We start from the raw sequence: 22,187 nt of genomic DNA on the forward strand, positions 1-22,187 counted from the left end.
CTTCGTGATTGCCATAGCAGATCATTTCTCATTGTTTACCTTGCATCTTGAAAGTCTACTCACTGTTACCAACTCGTATCATTCTTGTACTGTTCTCTCTGTATTCATTATTTATAGGTAACTAAAATGCCTGACAGCAATGTTTACTTAATCCTTAAACTGGTAGTGAATGACTATCATGTTTTTAAGTTTTCAGCTTCTGGAACATCTGTGAGTATGTCAACGCCATTCAATAAGATATGTATAAAGTCAGATTTGGCTGAAGAAATTGAAATTGGTCTATGATCATGCTCTACTTTATGATATTCACCAACTTCAATGGTTGGTCAACAGATTTTCTGTCCGCTTTTTTTTCGTAAATTTTGTTTTGATATGCACTATTAGAAATGGTTGCCTTATAGAAATCCGCAAGATTTTGAGCAATGCTATCTCAGTGGCTTATAAAATTCTACTTTTTTGCTCTTTCAATAAGTTGTTACTTTAAATGTGACCTCTTCCTCATCATCCGTCAGGTCGAAAAGATATTGTGTATTATGTTTATGTACCATGTCATGCAGAACCTATCACTGAATGAATTGTTTCTTCTTGTACCATATAATTCTATTTTGAATCATAAATGATCCACTCAGTTTTTAAAATATTTGGTGCTGATTGCTTATGGAGTTTGATCTTTTATCACCGACGAGCATAAATAATATAGTCATAAAAGCAAAAACCAAGATAGCATAGATGCAAGTCTCAAGATGGAGAACCTTCTAACTTTGATAGAGTCCAATTAATTCGGGTGTTCAAAAACAGAGAATCAATTGACACAGGTTTCTCTTTCAAGATTTTTCGAAACAGAAACATCAGCAAAAACTTTTGTTATTGTATTGTATCATTCAAAGATTGAACAAAACAACTTCAATAATTATGTTATTTACCTTGAATTTACCTTGACCATCGTCATAACTGCAAACTCTTCAGTAACGTACGGGCGAAACTTGATGTGGTGGTCAGACTAATATTTAGCAATGCCCGATTTGAACTCATTGACCGATTGTGCCTACTACATGACTGGGTAATGAGTTCCAATCATCTACAACTCTTATCATCTACAACTCTTGTTATAGGGGCCAGGGTCTCTGTTTTTGACATTTCTCAAAAACAGAGACCCCAACACAATTTTTCAACTTTAGGTCGTATAGGGAGTCTCTGTTTTTTAGAGATTTCTCGAAAACATAAACCCCCAAAAGCAAGGTCATATACATGGCTGCAGTCGCGTGCTCAAGTTAGTGTTTATCGACCAACCAACCGACCGACATAGTGAGATGAACGTGACTAAAAAATTCTCAATATTACGTTATATATAGGTAGTAATAATATTATAGTAGGCTATATGGCGTTTCATACCTATAATACTGTACCTATTTTCCGGACAAAAATCGAAACGCTTACTGGTGGACAACATAAAAAAAGACAAATTACCAACAGACTGGGAAAAGTCTATAACAGTTTGTGTAATTAACCAATTTTCTATCTAAATTATGTTACAACACCTTTTTGAGAAAATGACACTTTTGTATTTAATTTCCTATGTTTTTATGTGTAGAATAAAATGTTTATCTGTATATAATTACTATAATATGATATGACTAGATGATCTTCAAAAATAGTTTTTTTTGTGTGAATAGATCTGTATAGGTAGATGATTTTCCATGAAAAAACGTAAAAATCCTATATTTTGACCTTGTTTGACCCTATAAACTGACCTTAAACCCCAAAACTGAGGATTGCATCCACCCCTATCATTTTTGTCAACCCACAAAGGATCCATCCAACATGGTTGCCTGCTATTAACCAAAAAATCCTCCAAACATTTTTTCTAGAGGACTTTTGAGTATGCTCTATTTTTTTCCTCATAATTAAATTTCTGGTACAAAATCCGAATTGTTTATTCATTCAATACTTTTTTATTTTGGATTTAGGAGTTCCAAATCTGGCCACGTTGGTACTTATTGACCTTCTATCGTTGATATATAAAGTTTTCGGTACACTACGTATATTGTTCTAAAAAAAACTGTTGAGTTTGTCGACGTTTCGATCAATATGTTGTGTTTGTCCTTGTTCTTGTATAACTTTTCGGATTGACCGCTCAAACCTTCAGGTTAAGGAAGGGAAAACTATCTCTTCTGGAGAAGACTTATATTTGTATGTGTCCATCATATCAATTTTTCAGTACCTTTTCTAAGCGGTTTATATCTTTACTTTTTGGATACCAAACAACCGATGCATGTTCTAAAATTTGTCTTATGATTGACTTGAAAAGAGTAATCAATTTTGCTTCAGAAATCCACTAAAACATCTTTTAATGATGCCTATCCTCTGATAAGCCTTCATGCAAACTTCTTTATGACGAGTAATTTCAAATCTTTCGATATTAAAACCAAGATCTTTCTGGTTAACAACTTTTTTACATATTGAAGAGAAGCGTGGAACCTTAAAATTAGGAACCATTGCTTTGACCAGGATGACAACATACCTAAGTCCTACTGTAGCAGGTCACAATCATCATATATAGCTTATAATTTCTTTTAATATTTTAATATCGTCCGCAAACATTTTGGCAGTTGCTTCCCGCCATTCTTTATTCTTATTCTCATTCTTTATTTCCTCTCTCTCTTTTTAAAAATGCCGTCACCATTTCATACCATTTATTGTGCAATGTATTAATAACGAATTGCAACACCTTAATAGATAGCATATACCCTAGGCCTATATTTCTTTGATTTTATGTTTGATATACAAACAAACGGTAAAAAGCGTCAATGAATGATATATATTGTATGTTTGTTATGACAGTGATAAACCCAAAACAACAACTGCGATAACGTAAACTAGGTAATTTAAAAAAAGAAGATTAAAAAATGAAAACTCCACCTCCACTAAATGAACACACCAATTGAAGAATAAACACTCATTGTCGATAATCATTTGTACTTTTATTTTCTGTAGAGATCTTATATACTACCATTTGTTTTAATCTAATCAATACATCATACATAACGGAAACAAAAAATATCGATTCTTTCATGTCACGATTATTATGTATCCTTGGTTCTCTATTGTTCATCCTGTATATCAATGATATGCCGATGACACATCTATGTTATTTTCAATAAAACATTTTAACTATCTGTATGAAGAACCTAAATTAATAAAATAGTAAATTAAATACGTTATTTTTCCGGCAATAAACTTTCTAATAATTTCAATAAATCAAATGCTTTATGGATGAAACAATCTTATAAAATCTCCAAATCTTTAATGACATTGAGATTCAATTGGTAGACCTCGTTAAGTTTCTTGGTGTATTGACTCTTATTTAAGCTGGAAACATCAAATGCAAACAGGAAAAACAAAATAATCTTGACAGAGACTTCAATATCAACCTTTTAATTTGCACAGATAATTAAACAATTAATTACTACCAATAATTGAAATGTTTACTCTCTCTAGCAACTGAACCCATCAGAATAACAAATAAATAAGATACACATGAACATTATTGCCAGGAAAGTGGATTAACTTTTTTGTAAGATTATTTTCTTAATTGCTATTGGTATCTACGAACAGCAGCATTTCTAAACTGGTGTCGGTGTCTTCTAGGCTTGCCAAACGCATTCGACACATTTCTACATAAACTATAAAATATGATATAATTATATAAAATATGCCTTTTCAACTTATTAAAGCTCTTTTTCTGACCTCTAAAATGTACCATGATGTACGTTTTATTTATTAAAGATGTATTGTCCCTTGAAACACAAAAAATGAAGGTCAAAATATTCTAAATTTAAATTGGCCATATCAAAGTAATATTAAAGTTATTCACTTTAAGTTGAAAATTCGAGCCAAAAGCAAAAAGTTTACGTAATTAACAGGTAAATTAATTTGATTACATTTCGTCTGGAAAATCGTCGTGAGCGAAAGTAAACAAAGATTTCAAACAACGAGTATGCATTATGCATGATGCTAATTAGGATTCGTCACGGGTGAAGGTGTTCTCACACAGATCGCGAAAAAGTTTTATGATTATGCATACAGAGTAGCCAAACAAGCGCGTTGCATTATGGGATATGTTTTGATCGAAAACTTTGACTCGAAGTCAAAGTTATTTTTTGAAAAAAAAACGTCTATATTTCAGTTAAATTAATTTTTTTTTCGACTCATTTTCAGTGAAAGTTAATAACTATTCTATGATACTTCAAAATCACCCACTTTTTTTCGAAATCTTTTTGTTTAACTTTTTTTTAAATTAGTCAAAGGGACAATACACCTTTATCATTTTCATTGTATTATATTATATTAAAATGTAATTTAAACCAAGGCAGCTATGCATAAAGAAACATACAATGTACAGTTACCTAATGTAGCCTCCTTTGCAAATGTTGTATCTATATTACCATAAGTATTGTAATTTTTTTTTTTTGGTAGAAAATAAAATTTAACATTGAACTTGCGAACTCTGTATAATACAAGAATATTTCTTGTTGCTAAAAAAATCCAATTTCTCTTCTAACACAATCCCTTAGGTTGATGTAAAAGAGCATAGAACCTTCTGGAGTAGTTGGGATCTCCCATTCGTTGAATATGATTGTATTCAAACAGTATTCAAATAGATCACGATCACATGGGTATTGGTCTTTGAATTTACTGGATTCTTTACAAAGGTCTATTCTCCTCTGATCTACCTGCTTGATGTGATCCCTGCTGTGATAAACCTGTGGCAGCTGAAACATCACTAGAGGGCGTCTATTGGTAACATGGTCTTGCTTAGACCTTCTTATCAAATGAGTGTCCCATAACTCCGCTGTTCTATCAAGATCATCCTGCATAAATGTAGACAATGATAATCATAAATACATAATTCATACTAATCTAAATCCAACGTATTACAAGCTTGAAAACGAATAAGCGAGTTTCGAGTGATTGTTTCTCAGAAATGGCATCCATGTATTTATAGCTAACATTATTTAAAAAATGCAATATCTTTTGAACCAGGAGCTGTACAGTAGGTATGGCATATGAAGATGTGTTGAAATTTGTGTTGTGATCATGAAATACTATGTACATTAGCTAGATTGACATTGAGGTAAAAAAAATCTAATGTAGCCTATTTAATTAAACTACTGCATCTGTTAAAATTTGAAAGCGTTCCTTTATTAGGAAAAAAAACCCATAAATTAACAGACAACCAAAATTGATATGCCTTCCATTTTAATGCTTATAATTGATATTCTACATTTACATGAAGATGCCAGATGATCAACAGGCATTATGAGTGGAATATGCCTTCCTTACATTGGATACTGGTTGGTTAACGCACAAATTCATGACAGAAGTTACTAACCTGAATAAGCCTCATGAACACAAATCTAACAAGTTCTTTGTCCAATAAGTCACCAGAGAAGTGGCCTTCATGAATAAGATATTTAAAAATCAAAATCCAAAACTCTGTGCACTGCTTCCTTAATTGTCCCCACCAAGATTCTATCCTTTGGTTTGCCGTACTTTGGCCACTCAAGTAACTCTTTTTGCCAGCAAACGTGTCATCATGATTTCTGAGAAACATCTGAAATGCCGCAATATGCCCATTTTCTGTTCCTTTGTCTGTTCTGACAAGAGTAGGACATCCTCCTATCCTTTCGACTGCTTTCAAGAAGAAACCTCCAATATAAGCTGGATCATTTGTTGTGCTGTTCGCCTCAAGCCAAATTAGTTTTCTTGAAAACCCATCAATGCATCCATTAATACCAATGCCATACGGTTTGAGTTTGTCCATTGAATCGACATGCCATACAAAATTCGGCCCTCTGGCTGAATATCGTCGACGTACTAATCTTCGCCTTTTCCGAAGCTTCACCCCTTCTGGATCTAGTTCAAGTAGAATCTTTCTAACGTTTTCTCTACTAACAACCATACCTGCCTTTACCAACCTCAGATGCATCCAGCGATAACCATGTAACTCACCACCTCTTTGCAATAGATTTAGTATAAATCTTCTAACTTGATCAATGTCAGTTTGTTGTCTGTGACGGTACAGTTCTAGGCGCTGTAGTTCCCTTTGCAGCTGACAAATGCTTATGTTAACGTCATAACAGCAACTCAATGTGGCTGCTATTTCAACATGTGTATACCCAGACTTGAAATAATACTTGATAAGTTCATCCGTTTCATTCAATGCCACTTCCATGAAGATTAAATTATAAGAAAAAAAAAGTACAATTAACACCAAATTTACAAAGATATACTGAATATCTTTCACAAAAGACAGCTCACTGTTCCAACCTGTAGGCCTATGTCAGAACAACAACACATACAGTATAATGTTACAATGTCATAAAATTGTGAAATGCCACACTCACAATGATTTTCAACTAATGCCTATATTAATAATTCCAAATAAACGTATGATCTCCATTGAAGAAGTCTAATTATGTTTGTCTCCGTTTATAATGGTTATACATTAAACCATGGAGGGCCTCCATCACGATTAGGCCTAGCCTTATAATAGGTATTAGCAACATTATTACTAAATAAGTACTATTTAAGCATGGACCTAATTTATAGGTCTATGATTTAAGTAAGCAATATGCACAGTTCTAGTGTTAATTATAGGTGGCGCTATTTCGTGTAACAGTATGCCTTGAGTTGAGAAACTATTTTCCAAATTTAAAAAAATTGCATAATAATACTATAACCGGTCCTAGTTCTGAGAGCGGGATCGATTAAATTCCTGATTGTGATAATTATACTTATAGGCATCTTTCAGCTATGTCCAGCGCTAACAGGAAGCATACATTTTGATAACATAACAATTAACATGAAGCGCATCACACACGCACGCAACCCCTTCGGCCCACCATTTATTATAGAATACTGTAGGCCTACAGGCCTAGCTAGTAACTATTATTAATAATTATTATTAGGCTCAGCCTACCAGCCCATTAATTTAATTCATTATCTGTCGTCACTTGCACTTATAGTGTAAAATTTTACAAGGCCAATTTTCAATCAAATAATTATATTGTCCAAGGTATAAACATGTTTCTTATAATAATACTATTATATAAATGATATTATACCACCTGGAGTTGCCTCAAATTTAACGTATACGATCAATTCAAATAAAAATGAAACAATTAACTATCAACATAACTGTTCGCTAAATGAACATAATAATTTAACTGAAAATTGTAAAGTATTTTTAAATAATGGTCTAAGTATCCTAGGATTGAATATAGTTTCTCTACCAAGCAAATTTGATGAATTTAAGTATCTAATCAACAACAATTCTATTGTTGATATCATAGCACTCAATGAAACACGTTTAGATAATGTAATTAAAGATGAATCAATACACATTGATGGCTATGATATTTATAGAAATGACAGAAATAAGGAAGGGGGAGGGGTTGCAGTTTATGTAAATAGAGGAGGATGTTTTACTTGTAAACTAAGAAATGATTTCATGAAAATGGAGCTTGAGATAGTAGTAATCGAACTTTGTAAACCAAAAACTAAACCAATCATTTTAATAGCATGGTACCGCCCACCAAACTCAAAAATTCAACTTTTAGATATTTTTGAACAAATTTTAGAAGAAAACGAATGTCTAAACAAAGAAATAATAATAATAGGAGATGTCAATTGTGACACACTTTCACAAAACCCTACTTGCTATACACAAAAATTAATGGATATAACTAATAACCATTTTCTAACACAAATTATAACTGAACCGACAAGGATAACAAACCAAAGTAAAACTCTGATTGATCATTTTTATACATCCTTTCCAAACAGAATTTCTTCCTCGGGTGTACTTAACACAGGAATTAGTGATCATTCAGCTATTTACGCTGTCATTGGTAAAGAAGAAAAACCAAAACATAACCATAAATATAAAACAAAAAGGAACTATAATAACCTTGATGAGGAAAAACTACAAATTGATATGTTAAATGTAAATTGGCATGAAATAACTTAATATACAAATGTGAATGACGCTCTGCAGTTTTTTGAAGACAAGTTTTTACAAATTGTTAATAAACATGTACCTTTAAAGAAAAAACGGGTTCGAAATAAAGATAGTCCATGGCTCACAAAAAATGTAATATTACAAATGCGAAAACGTGACTCAATGAAAAAAAGAGCGAGTAAAGAAAATTGTCCTCAATTATGGAACGAATACCGTGAATTAAAAAACAAAGTAAATTACGATATCAGGAGATCAAAAAAAGATTATTTCTCTGAACAATTAAATACAAAAGATTCCAAAATAATCTGGAAAAACATAAGATATATTGTACCATCTAAGAATAAAAAAAGTGTTATAAGTAGTATAAATACAATAAATGGCCTTGAAACAGATTCTTACAAGATAGCTAATACTTTAAATGAGTTTTTTGCAAACATAGGACCTAACCTAGCTAAACAAATTCCTCAATTTGAAAATAACCATGTAAATTATGAATACCCAAATCAAGGTGAAGACAAAATAAATTTCACACTTGTTGACGAGGAATATGTATATAAACAAATTTTATCATTATCTGACAAAAAGGCTACAGGAACTGATGAAATTCCTGCTAAACTAATAAAATTAGCAATCAACTCAATTGCACAACCCATTACATTTTTAATTAATTTATCTCTAAGAACCAGCGACTTCCCAAGTAAATGGAAAAATGCACGAATATGCCCAATTTTTAAAAATGGCGACCGAAGTGAACCATCTAACTACAGGCCAATTTCTGTACTACCAATTTTATCGAAAATTATTGAACGCGCTGTCTTTGACCAACTCTATCCACAAATCAACCCTAAATTATACAATCAACAGTTTTGTGAACCACTTTGTGATATACTCAACTGTTCTTTTTCTGAAGGCATTGTCCCTTCTCAGTGGAAAAAGGCAGTTGTAGTCCCTGTGCCCAAGGTTCAGCCTCCTACTATTGACAAACTCAGACCTATCTCCATTACTTCTGTGTTTGCCAAAGTAGCTGAGGAGTTTATCACTGACTGGATCTTACAAGATATAAGTTCAAAAATCGATGTTAACCAGTTTGGAAATGTTAAGGGTTTGTCTACTGCTCATTACCTGACCCACTTGGTGCATTATCTCTGTCAAGGTGCTGAGAATAAGCACAATGTTGGTACCATGGTTCTTACTGATTTCTCCAAGGCCTTTGATCTTATCGACCATACCATCCTTGTTAATAAGATCATTGATATTGGTGTCAGGGGGGCTTTGGTACCATGGTTGTGTGATTTTCTTTTTATGCGTATGCAGTGTGTTAAATATAATGGTACCTTATCTAATTACTCTTACTTAAAAGCTGGTGTCCCACAGGGAACCAAGTTAGGCCCTTTATGTTTCCAGATCATGATCAATGATGCTGGTACAAATGCTAAAACTAAGTATCTGAAATATGTAGATGATCTTACATTTTGTGAAAATCGTAAGCTCTCATTGCCTGGTTTTTTACAAGATGATCTTAATTCTTTTTTCCGCTGGTGTAACGACAACTGTTTAGTGCTTAACCCCAAAAAATGTCAAGCCCTTAAGGTGTGTTTCAGTTCTACCCAACCTTCACACGTTGACATACACTTGGGAACTGATAAGCTCCAATATGTTAATAAAGCCAAGATCCTGGGAGTTTTTTTTCAAGACAACCTTAAATGGGACTGTCATATTGATTTCATCATCACTAAAGCTTCCAGGAAACTTTTCTTTTTACGATCACTAAAACGATTTGGTTTTAACATTGAAGAGCTTAAATTGACCTTTTGTGGTTACATTAGACCAGTGGTTGAGTATGCTGATGTTGTTTGGCATTCTGGCCTGTCTAGTAGATTAAGCGATTGTATTGAAAATGTTCAAAAGCGGGCTTGCCGTATAATGTTAGGCAATGATTACTTTTCTTACTCTGGTGCCCTTGAATTTCTTAAATTAGAGACTTTGGCTCAAAGAAGGGTGGAGCATTGTCGCAAGTTCGCTGAGTATCTCCCCAAAATTAAACAAACAGCTGATTTAATCCCACCGACCAGACATTGCTGTCATGGTAGGAATTTAAGAAATAAAAACAAAATTACCCAACTAGCGTCTAAAACATCCAGATTTACCAATAGCCCTATACCCTACTTCATCAAATTACTGAATTCTTAATTTTCTCCCCTGCTAGTTTGCGACTGCTCTCCCCTTCTTTGTTGTTTTTTTTTTTTTTTTCATTTTTTTTATATATATTTATATTTTTGATATGACATGTATTTTACACGCAATTTGGCTTTTAGCCACGAGTTGTAATTTTGGTCAATTTTTTGATATTTGAAATAAAAGTGAATAAATAAATACTTGGCCTATACTTACTTTTGATTTCTGTGTTTCTTCTTACACGTGACGCTGTGGAGGCGTACTACGCATGCGCATGTACGTGTGAACGGATTGTATAATTAGGGCGTTATAACGCCCTAATACGGCGTTATAACGCCCTAATACGGCGTTATAACGCCCTAATACGGCGTTATAACGCCCTAATACGGCGTTATAACGCCCTATTAGGGCGTTATAACGCCGTATTATTATAAAAAAAAATTTTCTTTGGCGGAAATCAGCCACCGTACTCTTCAGTTCGAAACGGTGCATTTTTGTTGTGAATACTATTAGTATTTTGCAAAGCACGCTCGTTGAGCTTGTGCACTCCTTGTGTTCATAATCAGTGTACCATGTCCCGCATGCGATTTTTTTTTCGTACATAAGTTGGGGACCCCCTCATGAAACTTCACAAAATAGACATGAATAATTCATCAGTTAAATTTTCTTGTTCCGTGTGCACCCAAGCGTATAGCAACAAGAAGTGATTACACAAGTGTGGTACGATTCTAGGCCTATCTCCGCTGTTGTTGCGGCGTGCAATTTCATAGAAGAATAGCGGCGTTTTGTGTGGATTGTCGAAATAATCAGCCTTTAGTTTATGGTGTTTTTAATATAATTTATTACTAAAGAAGTACGTGTTAAAATTATAGTTTCTATATTAATACTATTAGGCCTAATTATTAGTCTCTAAATCTAAACCCATGTCTATTCTAGTAGTAGCTGTGTGGGTGTGTGTGACGTGTGTGTGTGTTAGGTATGACACAATCCGAGTACAGTACTATAAGTCAGCAAAATTAAACAATAAACATTACACAAAAATACATTTTTTATTCTCGTGGGTCTAATCTTCCCATCTCATGTCATGTGTTCATATACGCGCATTTTTAAAGTTCCTTTGAGTACATGCATATTGTTTGATAATAAAATAGCAGAATTAAAAAAATACAGTACACAAATTATACACATTCTTTATTCTTGTGGGTCTAAGCTTTCTTTGGGCTATGTCCAATGACGCCTAGCTGTCGATTAGCCTCGACTCGACACATTTTGTGTGAAGAAGAGTGCCCGAAGGCAATCACGTGAATTGACTTAGAATCCTAGGCCTACTGTAGAAAGTATCGTATCGCAGTTGTGTAATCACTTCTTGTTGCTATACGCTTGGGTGCACACGGAACAACAAATTTAACTGATGAATTATTCATGTTTATTTTGTGACGTTTCATGAGGGGTCATGAGGTTTCATGTACGAAAAAAAAAATCGCGTCCCGCATACCTGGCTCAGTCTATATATTGTGCCAGTTGTGCGGTACATTTTATTTCGAAACCTTAGCTGCACTGACGAGATCTAATAAGATCGAAACAGTAAACATTATCAGTTCCACGTTCCTTCAGCAGACACCAGGCGCCGCAGAGAATATGTACATAATACAGTACTGTAACTGGTATTTGTTCCGTATATAAAAATGTGTGTATGGATTTCGACAGAAATATATGGCAACAAATATTTCAATTAAAAACAGTAAATAAAACATACATCAATCCCACATAAAAATACTATGTTATATTTAGGTTAAAAATTATATTCCCATTTATAAACTGTAAGTCGCTATTATGATCTAACAATCTTTGAATTAAACATATGGGATTTGGTACAAATCGGTTTCTTGACGTTTTCAAATTAAAGTAAAATAAAGAAATCTACACGCCTGTGAAAACAGTACTTAAATTACATTTAATTCATTATAAAACAAAATTTATATATTTTCCAACTGAAATTAATGGGCTATCCTTGCATCTCTCTGTCTGTTTGTCCATTGTCCGTTTCTCGTATTTATTTGAACTGTTTAAAGTACGATATATAAATTAAAGATATAAAACACAATCCTAGCATTTTTGTAATGGTTTTTTTATTATTTTTTTGTTACAGAAGTGAATAACTTTTGTATTTCTAGTAAAATACAACAAGAATTCATACTTTGATATGTCATAATTGTGTAATTGAAATTGAAAAGTATAAAATACTGAATCTGTAAAAGATTATGTGCTTATTAAATAATTTAAATAAAAAATTATGTCTAAATAATATTACTTGATTATATTAAACAGACTCAATTTCTGTCACTTTAGTTTATTTTATTGCTAAGTTCAAGTCTGGTCTAGATTGACAGTCAAATGGGACCCATTGTAAATACAAGAAACAATGTTTGATTTTTTGACAGTGAATTATTATAATACTTTCCTAGGTTGACAGCAAGAACAAAGTCATTATTTATTGAACAAGATGTTATAGATTTCTGTCTACATGTATTTATGTAATACTGTATTATCAGCAATTTTTTTCATAGACTCTCTTCTCCCAGACGTGCTTTGGGTTTGTAATTTTAGCACCCGTCCTAGTTTACAAATTATCAAAAACGTCAGCCTCTAGAAAAATAACTGCTGCTTGCTTATAGCTTCTGAATGAGTAGTCCTCTTGGGACGTAGCTGGCTAAAGCAGCAGCGTGAAAAACTACACTAGCACACCCGTGCCTACAGTACATAAATTTTTATTCATAATAAACTATACAAACTATACTTCTCAAATGTATATGTTGTAGTGTTGTAGTTGGGCTAGTACAGGCCATATCGCCCTGTTAAACAACATTGAGAAAATGAAAGTTACTTTCTGGCAACAGTTACTTTTTATGTAGGCAGTATTTAACACCTTCTGACACCCATCTTAGTTTTCGCCGCATTCGTTTGACTGTTGATAACGAAAACTAAATGTTGAGAATAAATTTAAAACATTAGTAGATATTTATATACGAGAGAGATATCATTGTAAGATTGGGCTGACTAACGCACAGATTTCACCGTTTTGTTTCCTTGCCTTATTTTGTATTACTATCCACGTATGTCATATGTACTGCACTAATAATATTTCATCTTATTTAACATCATAAAACGTAATAACAATAATATATTCAACAATATTTTTGACTTTATTACAAAATTATCTGTCTTAAATATCAGTAACAGAACTATATAGTTTATTTACAATACTGGAACATCTTTTAATTTTGCTTTTAAGTGTCGCCTATGTGCGTCTATTGATTTAATACATTCTTTCCAAAGTCTTTCTTCTTCACTGGGAGGAGCTGGAGCAATCTTAAATGTTTCTTTCTTAACTACATCCATTCGCTTAACATCTAATTTTAACGCCCCGTTTCTGCCAGACACATTTCTGCTTAACCTTTCCTCGTAAGTAAACAAATTCTCTACAAGTAGCCTAGCTACTTTCCTTCTATCATCATTGAATGCCAAAATTCTATTTCTAACTGATTCGGGTAACAATGAGTCTTCAGTATTTACATTTACCGGGACATTTACAATATTAGTAGGTGTGCTTATAATTTGATTAGGCGTAGGTTTATTTTCTAACACATTCATTCGTTGATGTAGTTGAATCATTACTCTTTGTGTGCTTTTTAGGTTAATCTCTAACTCATGGTTCTTTTTGACTAAGGCTGTGTTCGCCTCTTCTAGTTGTCGCATTTGGTGCTCAATTTTATTTATCCATGCTCTGGGGTTTTCTGCTGGCCACTGGGATGTTGCTAAAACTGTCTTTGTGTCTTCTTGCAGCGTATCCATTAGTTGTTGCCTTTCGTCGTTGGCTAAAGGCCGGTATGTGAAAACACGATCTTCTTCGCCATCTACAATACCATTTGATGATATAGTAGTCGTTGCTGCCTAAACACAAAATATATTATAAGATAGAAATTAAAATAATAAATACAAAAATGTAATTTAGGTTATCGTTCCTATTAAACCGTTTATCATTATGCACCGTAAAACTCACGTTACACGAGTTTCATGGCACATATGATAACAGTAAAGATAGAACGATAAAGAACGAAATGAAAATAAGTATCAATAATAAATACAGAAGTTGGGCTATTTGCAGTATTTGAGATACATTTTAGCATCTAAATATGTAGGCCTATTTAATTTTTTTTTAGAATGGTAATTCAATATTCACATTCCATGTTGGGCTATATTTAATTTATGTTAGTAGCAACCCCAACTAGTTGGCAGTATTTAACACCTGACACCCATCTCAGTTTTCGTCGCATTCGTTTGACTGTTGATAACGAAAGAAATTATCCAGTTCTTCTGAATATAATATCACTAACCTTTTCGGCATGTGCCTTATCATCACGATCCATCACCTCGTCGAGAATATCCATATGTTTAATTTCAATTTTGGAAGCTCGTCCGGAACAGCTACTGTCTGCAATGCTTGAAGTACGTTTGTACCTTTGAATTATACGTCTGATTGTAGAATGGTCTGGTACATGGCCATCGGTTCCTAGTACACTTTGTATACGGTTAACCGTGTAACCGGCAGCGTTGAGTCTGATTATTTTCGATCTGATAGTATACGATGTTCGTCCCATTGCAAAATAAATTTCGATAATAAATTTAAAACGTTAGTAGATACTAATTATATACCAGACGGGTATATCGTTGTTGTAAGGTTGGGCTGACTAACGCCCAGAATTTACCCTTTTGTTTCATTGTCTTTTTTTAGGCCTATTGTTATCTCTTTTATTTTGCATTATTGCACAGGGTGTTATCACACATAGTAAATAAAACAAATAGCCAGGCATGTAATAATGTAATAATATTGTTTCATCTTTATTTAATATCGAAGTAAAAAGGTATCAACATAACAATATTTTGACCACATCAAATCTTAAATATCAACATTAACATAAATGCATTTAAGGATCAACTAAACAAAGACAGAGCAATGGGAGATAAATTTTGCTACCAATTCTAGATAAATACAGAAGAAATGGAGGGCGTTTAAAAGGCATTTGCCTTAATCAAGAGCCCGAAGATTCAAGTAAGATTCAAGTAAGATCAATATTGCCAGAACTATTTATTTAAATCCTGAAACATATTTTAATTTTGCTTTTAAGTGTCGCACATTCTTTCTAAAGTTCTTCTTCTTCCTCGCTAGGTAGATTTACTTGAAAACTCCTTTCTATGATTTACATTTATTGATACGCAAATGATTGTAAGTTTAATCTAACATAAACCTATGGTAGGCTAAATGTAATCTTTTAGTAAATTATTTTTTAAAAGATAAAACCTATTAAACAAGAAAGAAAATATTTTAAAAGTGATTAAATTTTGTAGACAAGTGCCTTTAGTTAAAATTAAATTTAGATTGTACGTACTTGGCATCCAAATGAGGCCCATTTCCTTAGTAGATTCTATAACCAACATTTACACACGCCTATTTAGCCAAAATACAGTATATACTAATAACACGTTATTCTTTCATTTCCGTTTAACAATCTTTTTGGCTAGTGGCCCATCATATAAAGAAACAATAATGAGGGACTTGGGGTAATAGTGACCAATCTTTCGATGAGTTAAAACCTTCTTTAGCTGACGAGGTGTTTCATCATCATAAGTAAGGTATGGTTTACATCGTTATATTTATTTTGTACTGACATTTTATTGTTTGTGAGTCTCGTATACGACCTGTTGGAAACATTTCAGGAGATTGGTTACGGTGGGAGAGAGAAAATCGACTATGACAGTGACAGTTTAACAAAGTATTTTAATACTTTAAAAATCGCAAATGTTTTACTGTATTTAGTGGTATATTATTTATAGGCATATAAAACATGAACAAAATATTTCGTTACTGAGTGGTTAAAGAATATATTTAAAATTGTTCTTCTTGTACCCATCCTCTTCCCTAATGTTAGGCCTACATACAAAACACAAATTGGGTTTGTTTCAATGAGTCCAAATCAAAATATGGACTCACTCAAGTTTCACTTTCGGAAGTAATTCCTAGGGTGCTAAGTTTAGTTGGCTACATAAATCATCGTGTCTATAATGTATTATAGTCCTGCCGTACGTACAATTGAAATCGCCAGTTTTTTTTTACCCTGAAATTACTGTGTATTCGAGAACCATCTAGTACATTATAATTCATAATGAGTGTGCATAAGTACAAATATGTAAAATGTCCATGAACTACCGGTACTACGGTGACTACAAAGTTGGACTATCTCTTTAAATTACATTTGTTTTACGGTTATTTGTTTATCTTAAGAAACTTTGCGTATCCTGTAAATGTACAGAAGAAACAATATTAACAGAATAGCCAAATAAGAAGCTACTGACGATATTTGGACCCAACGCATGCTCTCACAACACAGTATAGTGGGTAAGTTAGATCTCACTAAACGACTTTATGAAACATAGTTATCTACATAGTCATAATACACGCAATTCAAATGATTATCTTTTACCTAAATGTACCAACAATTTGATCAAGAAATCTATTAGGCCTAAATACCAAGGAGCTAAATTATGGAATTTAATCCATGTAGATATTAAAAAAATGCATCTACAACTTCTAAATTTAAATTAATATTCAAGAACTATTTACTGTCTAGATGAACATTAAATATATTTTATAAGACCAGTTAAGATCGAATAATATGGTTAAAATAGAAATTGTAGCTTTGTTTTCTTTTGCTTATTTTTAGTTTTTTCTTTTTCGTATTCGTATTTAATGTTATATCTTGGGGTGGGTCAAACTTAAAGTCTTTCTGACTTATATGACTCTCTCCCACATATACTTCATTGCATTTATTATGTATGTATTTATATTGTGGAAATAAATTAAATTGAAATTAGAATAAAATGTATCCATTAATCGACATTTATTATTTTGTTTATCTTTATCGTTTCTATATTTATATCCATAAACCTATATAAATAATTAAAGCAGCATTGTGCTGGTTATAATAAGCACTGTATCTACATATACATGTGCACACAAACACTTTCATATAATTTATTTATAAAACTATTTATTTTTCAATGTTTAGGGGCTGAACCTGTTTAAAGTTTAAACTATTTTAAACCCATCACTGTTTTGTTTTGTTTTTGTTTTTTTTTAAACCATATTTAATGAGGGTGATCCATCCAGCTATTGCTGATCATTAGGAACACTCAGAGGTTCACAAGACAAACATTATTATACACAAGATGCTCTACATAAACAAAGTCTTATGACAAGTCTTTGGGAGTGGAGAATTTGGTCCTTAGAAAAAATCCTGACATGTGACAGGACTTGAACCCAGGACCCTTGGAGTGGTAGCCAAGCATCATAACCACCAAGCCACAACTCCACTCCACTTGTTTATATCTGTGGGTAAATAAAAGAAAGAATACAACAATAACTCAGTGACGTTACAGAAAGATACATTCTAAATCTTGGTCATTGATGATAAGTTTATGATAAAGTTAGTAACATAATAAAGAAGAGGCCCATCGACTAGTAATTATCTGGAAGGCGATTGAGGACTGCTCGAGCTAGAAAAAAAGGGGGGCCTTCTTTTGTTCCACATTTAGTTACTGGCTTTTTAATAAATATATTGTTCGATAAATATTGGGACAATAAGGCTGGTTGCCCATTGTTGTGGAAATTGGCTTGTATTATAAATTGTATTATATCATTTTGTTAATAAATAGATTACATTTTGAGTGTATACATAGTGCTGGTAACTAAAAGTCATTCGTAACAGTCTTAATATCAATAATCAATAAATATGTTGATTTTTGGCACTCTGCCTTTTAATTTCAACTCATTTCTACTTTTCTATATATAAATTATGGTTAATTCTGACATAGGCGAGCACAATGGAAAAACTTCGGGACAAATCTCCGCTTTGGATACCTACCTGATCTATCTCAGATGTACCGCGAAACGTAGAGTTTACATTATTTTTCACTATTACGATATTATTCTATATTTCTATCTTAGGAAGGTATTATACCCGGGTTTTAAAACAAAATTTCTGATTCCATCGGTAGATTTTCAACTGTACGCGGTCGAACTAATTTCCGGGTTTATGGTGAGTTCACGGGTTCACCTTCTTGGAACTTCCTCTGGTTTCAACTAAGTTAGTCGTTGGTGGCGATAGCAATTTTAGTGTTTTGTTTATTTTCGGACCGCGCGTGTGAAGGTCCAGTAGTTAGCAAAATAAAAATTATATTGCAAATTAATAAAGATCAAATTGATAAGCTTATTTCAATAACTATGGTACTTCTGCCCATGTTGCAAGCCGTCTAGAACGTCTTCGTTCTTGAGCCGGAACGGCCCACTCTCTGTCGCGGAAGTTAGTGTCAAAAGATATTTAAACTAAATAATGTATTAATTGGGCCCTATACCAATTCGGATGTTGTTTATTTAAATAAACGCTCAACACCTCCCCAATAAAACATGACTTAGAATAACAATCGAACTATTATATACATTTTACCAAGCATTTGTTATTCTTTTTTACCACCTTTCATATTAGTGGATTTTATTTGATTATAAATGTTACCATATTATTAAAACTAAACATGGCCATATACATGGCTGCAGTCGCGTGCTCAAATTAGTGTTTACTGACCGACATAGTGAGGTTTAGACGTATCCCTCGAATAAGCTCTACCAAACAATAAACACTATACTTTAAAAAGACACTGTGAAACAGAGTAGGTTTAGTTTTCCGAATATCAATCATTTCAATAATAGTAACCGACCGAAAACGTCAGAAGTCAGAACGTCATTCTAAAACCGTTCTACACGTCACGAGTCATTATCATTCCGACATCCATTGTCTACACTTCCTAGAAAGGGAGCGAGCGAAGCGAGCTCACCCTCTAGTACTAATAATTGTTTGTATAGGATGAAATCTGAGGATGCGCCATATGGGCAGTATGGAGATATCAACGCAGACAATAGACTGTCTCGCTTCAATAAGTGTTTGACAGATAGCATCAGTACGACTGAACGGATTGCACACTACGATAAGTGGTCAAACACTTATGATGAGGTATTGTTTTGTGAATTAAAAATTTAAATAAAAGGGTCGGGAAGATAATAAAAAAACATACTAACATTTTATTAAGCACTTGAATATGCACAGGTCAAATGTTTCGACCAAAGATTTTATATAGCTGGTGTGTCGACATGCATGTTGTTAGACACGGTACGCACTCAGTATGTTGCCATACCAGGAGGTGAATGGTGATACCTAAATACGCGCGCAAATAAACTGTGCGAAACTTGATTCCCACACTAGGACGTAACACAAGGACGCAACGCAAGCGTGTTTACCAATGACAAACGACAGAATTGGTAAAATTAATGTTGTTGCGCTGACGATGTTGTTGCGTTGCGTCCTAGTGGAAAACAAGCATGCCAGTACATATCATAGTCATGCTTTTACTGGTTGAGCCACGTCCTTATTGGCCCAGCTTGCATCCAATAAGACATCATAAATTCATCATTATTGTGATTTTGATTTGAATGGTTTTTTTTTTCATGCTAAAACATTAAAATAAACAAGATAATTTAGCAATAATACTGAAGTGATACTTTAGTGACACGAAACCAACAGAAATATCAACATTAACATCGTCTGCTCACGACGTCTATATAAAATGTGGTGCTAAAAGCCTTTCGTATTCCATTTTCACGAATTACACATTTTGTTTATAAGGACATGAGGTCATATGGTTTTACTGGACTGGAGATAACTTTTGAATATATGAAGAGGTATTTTACAGACATACATGCAAAATACCTGGATTGTGGATCTGGTACTGGTCTTTTAGGTGTGCATGTAAGTGTTTGTTATCTCAACGATTAAAACAATTTTCACATATCACTGATAATCTATCTGCATTGGATTTCAAAATGGCGCCTATTTTGAGATATTTGTAACAATTTTATTTTGCTAACATGATTGGTACTTGTCTGGTCATCCACACATATTTATTGTTTATACTGTATGTTATTTTTTTGTTTAATGTATGAAACAAACAAAAAAGTATGAAACAAACAAACAAAATCAGCCTCACGATAATCTACTGCAGCCAATATCATGTAACTCTGACGCTAGAGCTGTGCAAACTTGGATTTATTAAAGAAATCATGAAAATCGCATCGTTTAGTCCAGGCGTAGCAAAAGTTATAATAATCTTATTTTAAGTTCACCCAGATTACTGTGTATTTTATCTTAATGTAAATTGTTAATGTTGAAACACGCCTTCAGGCCTGGCTAAAGTACAAGATTCATCATCTACGTCAATTTTTGTTCTTTTTTTCTATTCTATTCTATGTTGACTAGATTAAGGAGTTAGGGTACACAGACTTCCACGCAATCGATGCATCGAGTGTGTCACTCGAGAAGGCAAAATCTCGACAAGCATATTCTAAACTTATTCAAGAATTGATTACTGCAGAAGAAAAGCTCAGCATGGAGGCAGGTAAAAAAGTGTTAGAAAGGCGATGGGGTAGAAGCATTATAAAGTCAATGACAAATTGTATGAAAATGTTCTACTTTTTTTGTCTTAAAGATACATATGATGGTTTGGTAAGTCTCGCATGTTTTGCATCCGGGCATTTAGAACCAGACTGTGTTGAAGATTGGTGTCGTATTGTTAAAAAAGGTAGGCCTACTACGTAGACAATGATTCGCATTTATTATTTTGTAACAATATCTGAGCAGTTGAATCTGAGCAGTTTTAACCCAGTTTCTCCTTCTTGTCCTCCTTCTTTTAACCGTCTTTCTAAGACATTCAGTATCATTGACTTGTTGTTGACATTCATAATAATATAGTGCAACGACTTCTACTTTTTTACTTTAGGAGATCACCATCAAAATGTAATTTTAAACTAATATGTATTTTAATAATTTATAGTTTTATACCAATGGTATGAAATATTAACATTATGGAAACATAAAACAACTAACTCCCAACTGAAGTTTCGGTGAAATGATTTTTTCTCCGCGTCTGATCGACGTTTTTGTTGAATCGTCGGCGCGTACTTTCGGCTAACTGCATCTTCAATAGCAGCCTATTCATTATCAAATTAAATGAAATAAGATGTTTTATAATGTTTGTATTGTAATTTATATTATTTTTCTGAATAATTGATTTAACAATTGTTTTATTATCCTATTTAGGTGGCATTGTGTTAATTGTAATGAATCAACGATGGCTATTTCATGAGCCATCTTACAACGAAGGGAAGCTTGAAGCTGCCTTCCAGAAACGTGTCAATGAAGGCAAATGGGAGTTAGTTGTTAGAGAACAGAGAGATAAATATTTTACAAATGATGTAGCAGAAGTGTTTGTTTTCAAAGTGAAATAAAGAAATCTACATACACAAAAAACGAAATTTATATATCTTCCAAATGACTTTCATGGGCTATTTATCTCTCTGTCTGGTTTTTACTGTTTAAAGTATATTGAGATGCAAATAAATAAAAGCCAATCGATCTAAATCTATTTTTAGCCAGTAAAGTTCTTTAAATAAATGATACACATGATCAAACAATTAATTTAAAAAACAAAGCTTGGCTGCTTTATTTTGCAAAACTTGAAGACGTTTGATTTATTTTTATGATGAATGTCCCTCTTCTTTGTGAATTGAAATGAATAATTAATGCATTAACATGCAGCACTGGTTAAAAGTACAAATAATGTTGATATTATTCTGTATATCGGTATTTCGAACTTAAAAAGGTTGCCTATTAGGCTAAGTCCTTATCGTTTTAACATCGGTATAGATGTAAATGGATATCAATTGCCTGATACAAATTATCCAAATAAGTAATTACTTACTTAATTAAAAAAATATTGTTATAGCTACACAGATGACAAGACTTTATTTTTTGGTAACAACGCTTTA

General features: G+C 33.0%; 2 protein-coding genes across 2 annotated transcripts; one reads left to right on the top strand and one right to left on the bottom strand.

Moving 5' to 3' along the window:
- Positions 1 to 4,535: 4,535 nt before the first annotated feature.
- On the bottom strand, positions 4,536 to 6,235 carry LOC140061222 (uncharacterized). The gene is made up of 2 exons (XM_072107732.1): positions 5,393 to 6,235; positions 4,536 to 4,871 (listed from the first exon to the last, which is right to left on the bottom strand). Exons 1-2 carry the CDS (start codon positions 6,233 to 6,235, stop codon positions 4,536 to 4,538), a joined length of 1,179 nt encoding a protein of 392 aa, XP_071963833.1.
- Positions 6,236 to 15,731: 9,496 nt separating this feature from the next.
- On the top strand, positions 15,732 to 21,647 carry LOC140061224 (uncharacterized). The gene is made up of 7 exons (XM_072107733.1): positions 15,732 to 15,889; positions 16,539 to 16,652; positions 19,173 to 19,320; positions 19,990 to 20,112; positions 20,620 to 20,758; positions 20,849 to 20,941; positions 21,460 to 21,647. The coding sequence occupies exons 3-7, from the start codon at positions 19,174 to 19,176 to the stop codon at positions 21,645 to 21,647; spliced, it is 690 nt and encodes a 229-aa protein (XP_071963834.1). The 5' UTR covers positions 15,732 to 15,889; positions 16,539 to 16,652; position 19,173.
- Positions 21,648 to 22,187: the final 540 nt, after the last annotated feature.

The sequence above is a fragment of the Antedon mediterranea genome, chromosome 10 (assembly GCF_964355755.1).
Source record: "Antedon mediterranea chromosome 10, ecAntMedi1.1, whole genome shotgun sequence".
In the NCBI taxonomy this organism is placed as follows: Eukaryota; Metazoa; Echinodermata; class Crinoidea; order Comatulida; family Antedonidae; genus Antedon; species Antedon mediterranea.

What these genes read in the sequence shown, in the direction of transcription:
- LOC140061222 (XM_072107732.1), bottom strand. Translation starts at nt 6,235, where the DNA reads ATGGAAGTGGCATTGAATGAAACGGATGAACTTATCAAGTATTATTTC. An exon ending in TGTTCATGAGGCTTATTCAG is followed by an intron (nt 4,872 to 5,392) that starts GTTAGTAACTTC and finishes ACATTTATGCAG; the next exon opens with GATGATCTTGATAGAACAGC.
- LOC140061224 (XM_072107733.1), top strand. Translation starts at nt 19,174, where the DNA reads ATGAAATCTGAGGATGCGCCATATGGGCAGTATGGAGATATCAACGCA. An exon ending in AAAGCTCAGCATGGAGGCAG is followed by an intron (nt 20,759 to 20,848) that starts GTAAAAAAGTGT and finishes TTTGTCTTAAAG; the next exon opens with ATACATATGATGGTTTGGTA. An exon ending in GTGTCGTATTGTTAAAAAAG is followed by an intron (nt 20,942 to 21,459) that starts GTAGGCCTACTA and finishes TATCCTATTTAG; the next exon opens with GTGGCATTGTGTTAATTGTA.